Below are 13572 nucleotides of genomic sequence, written 5' to 3' on the forward strand. Positions count from 1 at the left end.
ATAAATTTAAAAATAGGAAACTTTAATGAAGCAAGTCAACATTTTATTTTTCTTTTATTAAAAATTTATTTTAATATTATTTAAATTGGATCCTAATTAAATTATTAGCTTATCCTAATTACTGGCCCACATGGGTCACGTGACGCACTCTCGCCACGCCGTTCCAGTCAAAAAAGAGGGCCACGTTCCAAAACCCGGACATCCCAAACTTTTTCTACTCGAATTTCAACCTGCTATATTAGTGAGCTCCTATCAAGGGCTCCACAAGCTAATATCCTTATAAAAAAAGTGGGTGGCAACTATGAGTACACCGTCATCCCACACTCAACAACTCCCGTAACGGCTCACTTGTCGAATCGGTTTCCGAAGAAGTCAAACCCGGATCCGATTATCAAACAGTCACCGCAACCGTCGCAACTCCCGACGCTTCTCCCATCCGGATCCGAATCAGAATCCGAATCCGTTAACAACAACCACCGGCCCCAAAATCTTTGTTTTTCTATACCCCTCGAAGAAAGCTTATTCACCATATTGCCATGCTGCTCTCAGACTTCATTCAGTTCAATGGAGTGGCATTATCGAAAATTAATGAAATAACGACCCCAATTTAAATTTCACAAAACTATTTTTTTTTTACTGGTTACCACTCCATTTTGAACGCCTTCCTCTCGTCTAGCCGAATCCACCGCCGTCAGAGAGGCAAAGGAGTGACACTGCTCCATGATTACAATCTCACTCGAAGGCAGTGATCTACGATCGGATTTGAGTTGTTTCGGGGCGTGAATGCCTGGAATCTGAAGGCGATGGAGTTCGACGATGGCAACGACACCGGTAACAAGTAGGTTTCTTCGGTCTCTGCTTTAATCAAACTATTTTTTGCGATTTATTTGCTGGCGGTGCTGTTTGATGTTACTTCAAGCGAGACGCGGGTGGAAAGGCGATACCTGATCTGTTGCATTGGCGATTTCTTTGAGATTTTCGGCTAGCTGTTTAGATCTGATCTTGTTTCTTAGTTCCCCCAATTTTTTTCGCCGCGGTCATTCTGCAAGTTCTTACCTTTTTGTTCTTTAGGGATTCGGCCTTGTATTTTTATGCACATCTATGCTTGAATCACTTCCTCAAAACTTTTTCTTTCTTTCTTAACTCGGTGGCTAATCGCCTATGCTTGTTATCGAACTAAACATTTTATTTTATGATCAATCCACTTCCTTAAAACTTGTTTTTTTACCTCTCAACTCGGTGACTGAAAGCCTATGGTTTGTATTGAACTAAGCATTTTATTTACTGGTTAAGCCACTTCCATTTGTCGTGTAGTTGATTTTGTTTGATCTGTTCTTTCTGTCGTCTAGTTGCTATGGACCTGGCAGTCCATTCTGTTTAATCTACTGCCTCTCTTAGTAAACAAAATTTTCATTGCTAATATTGATTAATATAAATCCGTTTGCCATGGTTATCTGTTCTTGTCATAGCATTCATAATCTCCCTGTTCAGTTGCAGTGGGATATGGGAGTGGCAAGGAGACGAGTATAGTCTGCAGAGAGACACTAGAAACGGTTTGTTGCTTTGGTAATTTGTGAAATAAACTACCTGTTTTGTCTGTCTTATGGTCAATGAATTCCACAGAATTGCCTCACTTGTTCTGGGATAAAATTAATCAAAATGAAGATGATTTGTTATACATTCTGGATGAGCACACTCCAATAAAAGATTGTGCAGACTTGGGGCACTTACTTTCTGATCTTGGAGGTATTAACCTTCTCTATGATACTTGGTTTGTTGCTTTGGTGTTGAACTTTGGATGCAAAAGGAAATTTGTATTCAGGTGATGCTACCAAGGGGTGGGAGGAGTGTAGAGACTCCATGCAACTCAAAAGAAGGCGCATGCTTCAGTTCACTTCCGACGCTGGTGAACCTCCAAATGAAGAAATGGCCTCGGCGTTACTGAAAACGAAGGTCAGTCTTCTGAGTTACCCATGCTGATTGATTGACTATCTTCATTGTCGTATATTCGGTTTTTTGGGGGGATTCTTTCTAACTAAATCTTATGGATTATTAGGCAACAATAATGGAAGATGAGATTGCTGAAAGTTTAGAGTGTACCGCACAGTGGGCTTCAGCCTTCTCTGGTTTGTGTTCCTTTAACATTATGAAATGTTTTGTTCATCTGCATTTTGGTACTAACATTGTAACTCTTTTAGAAGAGAGGTCTGGTTTGGATCAATCATCAGATGGGTGGCTAGTAGATTGCTTGAATGATAGCGAGATGCAGTGCAGCCCCGATGAAATGTGTGGAAATTTTGACTTTTATGTTTGTGATATATCTGCTACCATCTCTTATAAAATGCATGTCTTAAAATCATTAACATCTTCTCACAGGAACACTATTGTGGCCTTCAATCAACAAGCTGATATTTCTGGTCTGCTCATAACCTTTACAAGTCTTCACTGATTCATTTTTCTCTAAAAAGATGCCTAACTCATGGTTTCTTGCTAACTTTTCATCTGTCTATAGAGTATTATCAAGATTCACCTGCAATGGAGACTGATACGATGCTTGAGACTGCTGCTCCAATTAATCTGAAGGTTTCTAAGGGTATGCTCTCTCCATGATTAGTTGCTCATTAAAACCTCTATGCAGATAGATACCCATGATTGCTACTGGAATTTTCTCATAATCTGTTTTTATTTCAGGTAAGAAGTCTTGTATCAGAAGTCCAAGAAAGTTGACGACTTCAGTTGCTTATCCTTTTGCACTTATAAAACCTTGTGGAGTTCACGGCGATCTGACATTGAGCGACATAAATCAACGAATTCACGCTCCGCCGCCTTCAAAATTAAAGCATGTGAAGGACGAGGATCCTTTTGATTTGTATCCGACATCGGCTTTTTCTGGGAAACCTGTGGTTGTGAAAACAAAAATTCGCACTGAAGGTGGACAAGGTAGCATTACAATCACGAGAACCAAAGGTTAGTGGACAAGGCAGCTCTGAATGTTGCCTCGATATGATGTCCTCATGCATATAACTTGATGAATTGTCATGTAAGCTCTAGCCAGGTTTTGCATTTGTCACTGGGAAGAATTTGATGAACTTCTTGTCTGTGAGGCTTGTGCTTCACTCTGTCTTATTGTTTTGTCGTGCAGCTATTAATACTGTGCACCTCTTTTGGGGCTTATGGTTGAGTTAATGAACCATTTTGTAAATAACATTGAGCAGCTATCTTGTAGGGTAATCCTTTCAGACTGTAGCTACCCTTGGTTTACTTGTTTACATAATACAGTTGGTTTTTGCTCGTTTGTGTTTGTTTTCGAGGATTCAGATGTCGACTATGAGAATAGTTTGGCATTTGAACTAGCAATTTGCTGGGGGATGAGCTGATGCATGGATTATGGTTTGTGATATGGTATAACAATAAGCTAAAAAGCCCACAAACTTCCCTCTACCCTTTTCCTTATTTGATCAAGAACTTGATTGTGTATAAAGTTCATTCATAGCCAACGGTGCCAACACATTCATCATCGACAGGGGCAGTGATCGATGTCACAAGATATCCATTGATAAATTAAGTCGCATCACATGAACAGAATGCTGTTTTATGCATCTGAACCATTCTTCATTTGTTTCCAGAGTCCATGACTAACATAATACACTTTATAGATCCAAAACCTATATGACATACGACTGTCATCATGTGTAAGAAGGGCACAACAAAACATAATAATGGTGTTGAATTGGAATACAATTTAGCCTACGAGAAAAATACTTATCAGTGAAGTTTACTTCCCTTTCTTTTCGCGTCACAATGGAGGGTAGAAGTATGAAGACAAGGAGAATCCAAGAAAGAGAAGGCCACCAATGGTGGCGACTGTTCTTTGTGAGATTTTGGATGCCAACAAGCTCCCTCCGATAACCGCCAATGATGTGCATATCGTGTGACCCAAAGTTGCTCCAACAGCAACTCCAATTGCATTCTTGTGAGTTGCCAACTGCAAGACCCAGTAATTGTAGAGATGATAAAGTTCTCAAAGAGTTTGAGGAAGTAGCGACTAATATATTATATGCAGATCCTTCATACTATTCTTTGTAACTTTGTTTTATATTTTTCAAAGGTTTTTTACTAGCACAAGATGTCTAGATTGTTTCTTGTAAATTGGCAGAAAGTCTTCCGGATCTAAGTCACTTACCATGAGATCAAACAGCTATACGTCTATTATTACGAATAAACAAGAAAAGACAATCAATGCAAAGATGTACATATAATTTACCCGTAAATAGTCCAGGAGCTTAGATGAAGACGAACAAGGAAGGGAAGCAGAGTGAAGGAAAATGAATTTTACTTGGACAGACCCACAAGATGGAGATGTGGGAGAGGGAAAAGATCACAAAATTATACGTAATTTCTATCCAAATGAAACTAAACTAAATCACCAGCCTTCAACTACTTTGAGATTCCAATGCATGATGCGAACCACAATACAGTTATACAGATAGAAGGATAAAGCTAGATGCAGTTTAAGATGCGATGACTCACCGCGATGGTTGCTATTTGGCTGCGATCTCCCCATTCAGCCAAAAAAGTTAAAATAAATGACTGCAAACAGAAGGTAATTATCAATATTCCATTGGATGTAGAAGCATCAAGATAGCGAAATCATCATAGTATTCAAAAGCACCATCACTCAACATTCAACAGTCCCTACAAACAGTTATATTGTATCTAAAATCAGACTAGACAAATACAACCAGTTAACCTTGTTTAAGGGGCCAAGCCCCTCCGATGGACCAGTACAAGAATTCTGATTAAACAGAATTAAGTTAGTTCAAAAATGGTGAAGCAGTGAGATCACTAATTCAGCCTGTCCAATTTAGTAAACACTGCATGTGTAATACACACAGAAAGAAAAGGGTACAAAACATGTGACAGAGAAGAAATTGAAAGAGCAAAAGAAAACATGTAGAAACTTAAGATTATCCGCAGGTTAATAAGCACGATAACAAAAGATCAAACCTCCAAGAATATTGGTGTGCAGAATCTGGTAAAGAATTGTCGCAATGTAGATTTTCCTTGCCCAGACTCCAGCTTCTCTTCCACCTGAATTAGTTTGATCAGTGAATTCAACTAAAAGCTTCTACCTTTATAAGGGTTAGTACAATGCAATAGCTATAATTCAATCTTCTAATTTGAAATGAGTACGCCAATAAAAAGTGTAACACTGAGAGCTATCCATTATTCCACAGCATTCAATATTAACTGCACAGCAAAGACATCTTCCTGCTCTAATGACAGGTTTAATTACAGTAACTGTAAGAGATTAATTAATTTTGAAGAAAATCAGCAGAATTGTAAAGTGCTAGCAATTCACTACTTTAGACAACTTTACTGTTTCAGATATAACTAACTGCCACATATGATTGCCTTTCTTGGCTAAGCATAAGAACAAAGAGAGAAGAGACACAAGAGTTTCCCTAAAATGGCTACGAAGAGCATTTGGAAGAAACAACCCAAAGAGAGTGATGAACACAGAAATAAAGGATAACTGAAGATGCCAATCACTTTTTTTAACATTTCTAAAAAATCAGAAAATTGATTTGAGCAATATGCAAAAAGAAAGTTTAAGTAGAAGTCAGCAAACAGAGAAGCGGAAGACAGAGCTCAATAATCAAAAACCACTGCAAGTGATTTCTATGGAGAAGCATTTACTTTGAATTTTGATTTTATTCAAATGAAAGTTCCCATTTCATTAGGCTTTACATGTCAAATTTGAATAAAAAATAATACATGAAAGTGATTTATAAGCTCTTTTTTATATATCAAAATGACACTCAAAGTCAACAAACTTATCATCTTATACCAACAAAAATTATAAAAAAACAAGGTTGCAAGACAACTATCATGAGTGACAATATTTTACTTTTACAAACAGATATACTCTTATGCTCTATTTTAACCAAGGGTTAGATGCATAGTGAAGATATATTATAATATGCAAAATTAAATGTATTATGACCAACAGGATAAGAGCAATAGCATATAGAAAGTTTCACAAAACACCAAGAAGAATTAAATTTTGAACTAAGGGGAAAAATTTTTAAGCCTCTAAACCACCTTCTCAAAAATGTAGAATCCTAACACCATAAAGAAATAAAGCTACAATTTTAAGAGGAAAAAGACATGTAAATTGAGTTAAAGAAAATATATTGAAGTAGCATACCTCCTCTATTTCCTTCTTCTGTGATGCCTTGGAATCTGATCTCCAGGCAATGTATAGTAATCGCAGACCAAAAAATGCATAAAGCACTGAATGGAATAAAGAAAATGTTGATAGTATCAAAATGAGCCAAACAACTGCAATACATTGGTCACTAAGTTTGCAGTTATCTTTTTCATTCAAGGTGTACATGGACTAAGAACGTTTTTGATGGTTGAGAACTACAACATTTGACTACATGGCTGGAACTTTTTTTTTCTTAAGCAGAAAATAACAGTCAGAGAAACCAAAGAAAAACAACTAGCAAAGAAGAAATGATATATCAAGCGAGTAACATATGCTGAGTCATGCCTAGTTAAATGCATTCTCAAAGGTAAGGCAAAGAACCATGACAAAAATATTTCTTTTTTTTTTTCATTATGCTTTAATCAGTCAAGCCTCATGATCAAGAGACAAAAGTAACAAGTTTCAGTTTAAGATGCAAATATTTGTATTATTGATTCAATTGAACTTCATATTTCTATACATAGGAAAATGTATAAATCACAACTGCACCTAACAACAATTGTATAAGTAATACAATGCGGAACAGCATTAATTTATAATGTCAATATTTGCCTTACAAGTGAAGCAACATAACTTATTTTATCAAAGATTTACAAAGGACTGAATTAACTTTTATATGGCATTTAACAGAATTTGAGAAGAAAACATAATTTATCCTTTGAATATATCTTTGTAAGAAAGTAGATGCAAATCCTTACTACATGTGCATATCATAGAATACCAAAATCAGGTTGTGGATTCTGGCTTTCCTAAATTTTGCTACTAGTTAAACGACATCAACAAATTCCTTATAGTGTACTCATGGTTCCATATTGTCTTCAAGCAAAACCATTAGTAGCACCGATGGGCATTACATGACTGATTTTGAGGTCAAGAATGCATTTCACATCGTCTGCATCAATAATTGCAGTTTGAAGAAGATAGCCTGAATGCTGAATGGACTGATTCACCAGCAACAAAGAAAAAATCTGGCAAGATTGACAACTACGATAAATTGGTGTTCCATGCCGTTTGGTTCTTCAATATGCAGACTATATTCCACCAGTAAAGTGGGAGATTAAGTGGCTAGGACATTTCCAGATTCAGTCTTTATTATTGATGCGCGGGCAAGGGGGCAAGGGAGAAGAAACCACTTTTCATCAAGGATTAAAGATAAAGTTGGAGAGAAACATTTGATTTTTTTTTTTCTTCTTCTTTTTTAGCAACAACTGAATTCAACCAAAATTGGAAGATTGCAAAAACTAAATGATGAGTTTACCTGTAGCAGCACTATTAGTGTGCTTCCTCGATATTAAATTTGGCACAATCCTACCAAGTCCAGTTGAAAGTACCTATAAACAGGCAAAGTAAAACAATCCTTTTAGTTTTCACAACACAATAAACTAGAGCTGGAGAAAAACAAGTGGAGAAGAACAAATATCTCTGATTACCGTCATCACAACAAGGGCACTGAGTGCACCAGACAGGACAATCGACTTTGGATGACGCATTGCCATAAGAGCCGCAATTATAAAGGTCTCGTCCCCAATCTTCCGAAAACGAACTCTTATGTTAGTAGAAAATAGTTGATACGAAAAACATTATCAGAACAATGACCAGTGAGCACACACCTCACTGACAACGATCATGGACAAGCTAGAAAAGAAAGCATCAAAGACACCCAACCCCGTTTGTTCCAGGGAAACAACTCCTTCCCAACTTTCATCATCATCTTTCTTCAACGGGCGAATTAGCATCTGCGGTAAGCGGAGGAAATAAACCGTCCCAAAAATTTAAACCCCCCCAAAAATCATTTTTATGACCAGTAACTTGTAGCACACAAAGATCTGCTCACTTTTGCGCGTCGATCCAACGGTTTGGCCACGACGGCCGAGTTGTTGTCTCCACCATCGGTCTCCGACTCCTGAAACGTAACAAGGTCACGGAACTTTTTCAGCTAAGCATCAAGCGGCGATTCGAAGGAGAAAGAGAAGGATTACCTGAGCCAAGGCCGCCAAACAAGTCGAGACGATGAGAAGGAACAGCGCGATCGAGGAGAGCTCAAATCCGGTGCAGGCCCTTCCCATCGCACCGGATCTGAAACCCTAGAAGTTGATCGATCGCTCGCGGTGAGAACGAAGGAGGAGGAAGAAATCGCGTAGATCTGCTTCTTAAGCGAAGCCGGTCCTCGTTTCGCATCACATCTAATTAAATAGTGCGATTGGTCAAGTAGTTCTTAAAATATTTTGTAATAAGCAATTTGTTTTAATTTAAAATAGAATAATAATTTTTCGATATATTTATTTTCCAAAAAAATAAAAAATATATGAATAAAAACAACCTAATAAATTTTTCTAATAAAAATATCTTTATTTCAATATTATTATAGCAGCTAAAAATAACTAATACAACATATAACACTTACAAAATAGTTACTACAAGAGAAAAAATAAACTAAATCAAAAAATTTATATACTATTAATTTTGTAAAAATTATTTAAATTCAATCTAAATTATATCACTGTAGTAATTATTTAATTTTAATGGATGAAATTAATTATCATAATATGTGATAGGCGTCGTTTTGACTTTTTTAACAAAATGTGTGCCTTTTATTTTTTTTCCCATGCTTTTTTTTTGTTAAAACACAACTAGCATCTAGCGGGCCAATCATCTCCTGCCACGCAGACTCTCACGTCGCAACACGTTTCCTAACCCATTCGGTAGATCTCCACTAGCAGCCCACGTGGCGTGCTTAACGGTGACAGTCATTCCAACCGTTATTTACTGAACAATATAGTTTGATATTGCACACTCAAGAAGATTTAATTTAAAATATTGTTAAAATATTTAAAATTATTAATAATTTTTAATTGATCTTAAAATTTTTAAAATTATTTTAAATTATAATCATTATATTCTTATGAGCCTCCTAAGTATAACTATATCATAGAGCTACACTCCACAATTTAAATTAAGAGATATAAATTTTTAAAATATTTATAACTTTAAAATAATTTGAGATAAGCTCATTAAAGTAGTTAGATCTGTTATACTTATTTACCAATATTATTTAAAAAAATTTAAAATTTTCATTTAGATCATGAATTTAAAATTTTGAATATTATAAAATCATCAATAAATTTTGAACAAAAACTCATTTATGATTTTAAAAACCTCATTATCATTTTAAATACAAATTATTGTTTTTTTGAGAGTCTCTTGAATATAATCATGCTTTCAAACTTAGATTTTATAGCCTAAAATAAGATATATTAATTTTTTAAATTTAAGACAATTTGATTCAAGTTCCTTAAAAGACCTAAACTCATCGTACTTACTCATTAATACTATCAAAGAATTTTTTTGACTTTCTTGGTTCAAACCATGCTAAAATTTTAAAATTTTAAACATTATAAATTATCAATGAATTTTTGATAAAAACTCATTGATGATTTTAAAAACCTCTCAATCACTTCAAATTATGATGATTACATTCTTAAAAATTCTTGAGTGTAATCGTGTCCTCAAACTTAAACTCCACTATCTAATTAAGATATATGAATTTAAAAAAAAAACTTATAACTTTAAGATAATTTAAGATAAATTTATTAAAAGATCTAGACTTATCATACTTATTCATCAATACCATCAAAGACTTCTAAAACTCTCCTAATTTGTTAAAAATTTAAAATTTTAAACACTATACAACTATCAATAAGTTTTGATCATTTTAAATCAAAATTATTATACTTTTAAAAACCTCCCAAATATAATCATACACCTAAATTATACCATATAAATTAGTCTAAATTAAACTAATTTAAAAGATACTTATTTTTAAAATATTCGCAACCTATAAAATCCTAATCAAACCGTACACCAACCAGTCTAAGAAGGACCTTGGTTTGGTGGAGTCACGTGTAAATCTAATCGGCACGACTCAATTCACGAGCGTAGGGACCATACCATGATTGATTGCCGTGCATGATTGCCAGTTGAGTAACGATAAGTTGAACGACTTTGTTCGCGAGCATAAGGCCGCACCACGGCTTCTTTAGCCGCCGCGCATGGTTCCGTTCTCAGCAAGAAACCAAGCGTCTGCTTCACGCCTCCGCTCGCCACCGACGATGTCCTCACGATCGCTCGCCTCCTCCTCTCTCCTCCTCTTCTTCCTGCTCCATTTCTCCTCCTCCGCCGCCGCCGCCGGCGGCAACGACAATCTGACGGCCTACCAGGTCCTCGCATCGTACAACTTCCCGCCGGGCCTTCTCCCCCAGGGCGCACTCGGCTACAACCTCGACGCCTCCACCGGCGCTTTCTCCGCCTACCTCAACGGATCCTGCAGCTTCTCCCTTGAGGGATCCTACCAGCTCCACTACAAATCCACCATCACCGGCGTCATCGCGCCCGGACGCCTCTCCGACCTCCGCGGCATCAGCGTCAAGGTCCTCCTTTTCTGGGTCAACATCATCGAGGTCCGCCGCCTCACTGACTCCCTCCGCTTCTCCGTCGGCGTCGCTTCCGCCGACTTCGCCGTCAGCAACTTCTTCATCTCCCCCCGCTGCGGCTGCGGGTTGAACTGCTCCGACGACGACGTTTCGCATGAATCTATCCGATTGCCCCTCCGTCTTCCTGGCCGCCACCAGGGTGCGGTAAGCTATACTTGAGAACTGTTAGGATAAATGTCAATTAGGGATTTGTATCTTACCCTAAAATTTGTGATCCTTATCTTCACCTAAAGATTTCACTTTAACTGTGTATCAATGTCGAATCAGAGTTGAATCAATGTCGAATCAGAGCTGAGTAATCTCTGATTTTCTAGTAAAATAAGGAATGATTTCACTTTAGCTATGTGCCCAAGTTGAATCAGAGTCCGATTATCTAGTAAACTGGGGAATTGTTATGTAAGTTCAGTGCTTTACTGTGCTTGAAATGCTAGTAAAACAGGCAGTGGTTGCTTCTACTCGTGATCTTTATCATCACCTACCTTACCTTAATAGACAGAAGTATCACTATTTCTCAAATTTAAACTATTAGCCTCATTTTTATTTGTATCATAATAGGATCCATCAGTATTCAGTTTCATTCATCATCGTTCTAGTTTTCACTAGTTGAACAAGGAAGGATTTTAGTATAACTATGTACAATGTTGGGTCAATGCCTGACAATCTCTGATTATCTATTGAAATAGGGAATTGTTATTATAAGCTCAGTGCTTTACTTGGCTTGACATGTTAGTAAAACAGGGAGTTGTTCCTCCTATTTTATGATCTTTATCATCAACTTCCAATAGACAGAAGCATCACTTATCCTTGAATAAAAACTATTCCCTCTCTACATTTGTAATACTATAGGATCCATCAATATTCAGTTTCTTTCATTTTTCCTTAGATTAATTCCCTCCAATTCACATTCAACATCATTCTAGTTTTCACTAGTTCACCAATCAGCCATGGAATGTAGGTGGGTTTCTCTCATTGAATTATGGTGAACGAGTTGATTCATTCATGTCTTCTTAGGTTTGCTACAATTTGCATTCACCTCATTCTATTTTGCTAGATGACCAATCAGCCATGGAAGGAATTTATGGCATTGAGTTTGAGCGAGATGATGTGCAAATTTGTCATTCTTCTAGTGATCTAAGTGATCTATTTAGTTCCATCAGCTGCACCTTTTGTTCTTACATTCAAACATCATTGTAGTTTCCAGTACTTGACCGATCTAGGAGGGATTGATCGCATTGGATTACAGTGAGAGATGGGGAGATGTTGTAAATCCTCTAGTGAACTAAGCAATCCATTTAGTTTCATTCATTGTTCTTAAGCTTCGTTCCACATCATTATAGTTTTCACTAGTTGACTGATTGACCAGGGAATGTAAGAGGGATTCGTGTTAAGGTGGGATATGGCGAGGTGTCGTCAATCCTACAGCTATCTATTTAGTTCTATCAACTGCTCCTTAGGTTCACATTCAACATTATTATAGTTTTCTACACTGTTGGAGGTTCCTACAATACAATACAAAGCTTCTGAGTTTTTGTTACTTAACGAAGCACAATTAATATATAAATGTTTGTGTATTGCTAACAGTAACTGGTTTTTGCCGAGTAAATGCCATTCAGTTTTATCGATTGATATATGATAAGGAGATAAAGTGTCCACGTGGTGGGCCTTTGACTCTGTCAACTTAGAATTCATATATAGCAAAGTTAGTATTTGGTTAACACAGGGGCCATGTGGTAGGTTCCCGACTTTCCGAGTCGTGCGACTTGTGACGCCGACATTGACTCACTGACCAATCGAGTTGATCCAATCGGCCGAGCACTGTGACTATCGACTCCGAGACCAACACCATTTGACGCCAAACACTCGACTCCAGACCTTGAGACCTCTATCACTCGATGCTCGATTTCGACTCAAGGCCCTCTATCATTTGAAAGTTCGACATCCGAGTCAAGGAGACATGGTTAACCAAGAAGGTGGAGAATGTGGGACTACATCAACATGACACCTATTTACTCCGAGACCAATACCACTTGGTGTCCGACTCTCGACTTCGGGGTCTTGAATCCAATACGCTCGAATGCCTCAAGCACCATGATTGTGTAGAACGTGGGACAACATGGTTAATAGAACGTGGAGAATGCGGGGCAACGTGGCAACCCCTCTGCAACATGCACCAACTCCGATGCCAATAATGCCACGATATCCGCTCCCCCCTTAAGAAATGTCAAGACGTTGAATGATAGGTATCTATCGATCATCGACAGCACCACGAGCAAGTTTCACGAGAGTGAGGTCATGTGTTTTCGAGGTATTAAGTTGGTTCTCCTTTGCAAGATTTTACCATTCCATATGAATTATTTTAACCAATTTCACATCAATTCCTTTGTCTCCCCCAAATTAATGAGGTAAACATGAGGCTTATCTCCTTTGGATTTTACCATTCCATATGAATTATTTTCCATCATCAATTGGAGTAAACAGAGCCTAAATGATTTGAAAAACATACTGTAACCCATTTCAGATCAATATTTTTAACACATTTAAATTGATTTAAGTATGAGGAGTCATTTAAAAAATTAGAGCGAAATATTTTTTTAAAAAATTATTTACACATTATGTATTTTTTAACAATGTAAAAATAAGATGAAAAATAAAAAAAATATTCTTTATTTTTTTATTATTAAAAAGTGCATTTTATTTTAAAAATACAATTTTTGATGCAATGTCAAAAATGCTAAGCACTATAAATAGAATGAATCGAATTGCCTTAACATGTACCCCAAATATCTCCTTTGGAGGCGCGATCTCCCT

General features: G+C 36.9%; 3 protein-coding genes across 6 annotated transcripts; 2 read left to right on the top strand and 1 right to left on the bottom strand.

Annotated features, from left to right (window-relative positions):
• The first annotated feature begins 688 nt into the window (after positions 1 to 688).
• On the top strand, positions 689 to 3256 carry LOC141841332 (protein XRI1-like). 4 transcript variants are annotated; one of them, XM_074729478.1, is made up of 9 exons: positions 689 to 838; positions 1492 to 1553; positions 1624 to 1746; positions 1808 to 1953; positions 2057 to 2126; positions 2199 to 2286; positions 2377 to 2417; positions 2513 to 2593; positions 2692 to 3256. In XM_074729478.1, exons 1-9 carry the CDS (start codon positions 804 to 806, stop codon positions 2970 to 2972), a joined length of 927 nt encoding a protein of 308 aa, XP_074585579.1. In that variant the 5' UTR covers positions 689 to 803; the 3' UTR covers positions 2973 to 3256. The 4 variants fall into 4 exon arrangements, with proteins under 4 accessions (XP_074585579.1, XP_074585581.1, XP_074585580.1 ...); XM_074729480.1 differs by having other exon boundaries at positions 1823 to 1953; XM_074729479.1 differs by having other exon boundaries at positions 1498 to 1553.
• A 320-nt stretch (positions 3257 to 3576) lies between these two features.
• On the bottom strand, positions 3577 to 8444 carry LOC141840633 (GDT1-like protein 4). The gene is made up of 9 exons (XM_074728679.1): positions 8254 to 8444; positions 8109 to 8177; positions 7885 to 8010; positions 7705 to 7803; positions 7533 to 7605; positions 6212 to 6297; positions 5008 to 5091; positions 4531 to 4590; positions 3577 to 3985 (listed from the first exon to the last, which is right to left on the bottom strand). The coding sequence occupies exons 1-9, from the start codon at positions 8338 to 8340 to the stop codon at positions 3797 to 3799; spliced, it is 873 nt and encodes a 290-aa protein (XP_074584780.1). The 5' UTR covers positions 8341 to 8444; the 3' UTR covers positions 3577 to 3796.
• Positions 8445 to 10280: 1836 nt separating this feature from the next.
• Positions 10281 to 11219, top strand: LOC141840927 (uncharacterized). Its single transcript, XM_074729031.1, has one exon. The coding sequence runs from the start codon at positions 10324 to 10326 to the stop codon at positions 10921 to 10923; it is 600 nt and encodes a 199-aa protein (XP_074585132.1). The 5' UTR covers positions 10281 to 10323; the 3' UTR covers positions 10924 to 11219.
• Positions 11220 to 13572: the final 2353 nt, after the last annotated feature.

Source organism: Curcuma longa, chromosome 11, assembly GCF_044706935.1.
Source record: "Curcuma longa cultivar G26 ecotype Majalengka, Jawa Barat chromosome 11, ITB_CL_G26_1.1, whole genome shotgun sequence".
Taxonomy (NCBI): domain Eukaryota; kingdom Viridiplantae; phylum Streptophyta; class Magnoliopsida; order Zingiberales; family Zingiberaceae; genus Curcuma; species Curcuma longa.

Excerpts from the sequence above, each read along its gene's own strand:
- LOC141840927 (XM_074729031.1), top strand. The coding sequence starts at position 10,324 with ATGGTTCCGTTCTCAGCAAGAAACCAAGCGTCTGCTTCACGCCTCCGC.
- LOC141841332 (XM_074729478.1), top strand. The coding sequence starts at position 804 with ATGGAGTTCGACGATGGCAACGACACCGGTAACAA. Across the intron at positions 839-1,491 it reads GGCAACGACACCGGTAACAA|TTGCAGTGGGATATGGGAGT; the intron begins GTAGGTTTCTTC and ends CTCCCTGTTCAG. Across the intron at positions 2,127-2,198 it reads GTGGGCTTCAGCCTTCTCTG|AAGAGAGGTCTGGTTTGGAT; the intron begins GTTTGTGTTCCT and ends TAACTCTTTTAG.
- LOC141840633 (XM_074728679.1), bottom strand. The coding sequence starts at position 8,340 with ATGGGAAGGGCCTGCACCGGATTTGAGCTCTCCTCGATCGCGCTGTTC. Across the intron at positions 8,011-8,108 it reads CGTTGGATCGACGCGCAAAA|ATGCTAATTCGCCCGTTGAA; the intron begins GTGAGCAGATCT and ends CGCTTACCGCAG. Across the intron at positions 6,298-7,532 it reads CACTAATAGTGCTGCTACAG|TGCTTTATGCATTTTTTGGT; the intron begins GTAAACTCATCA and ends TATTCCATTCAG.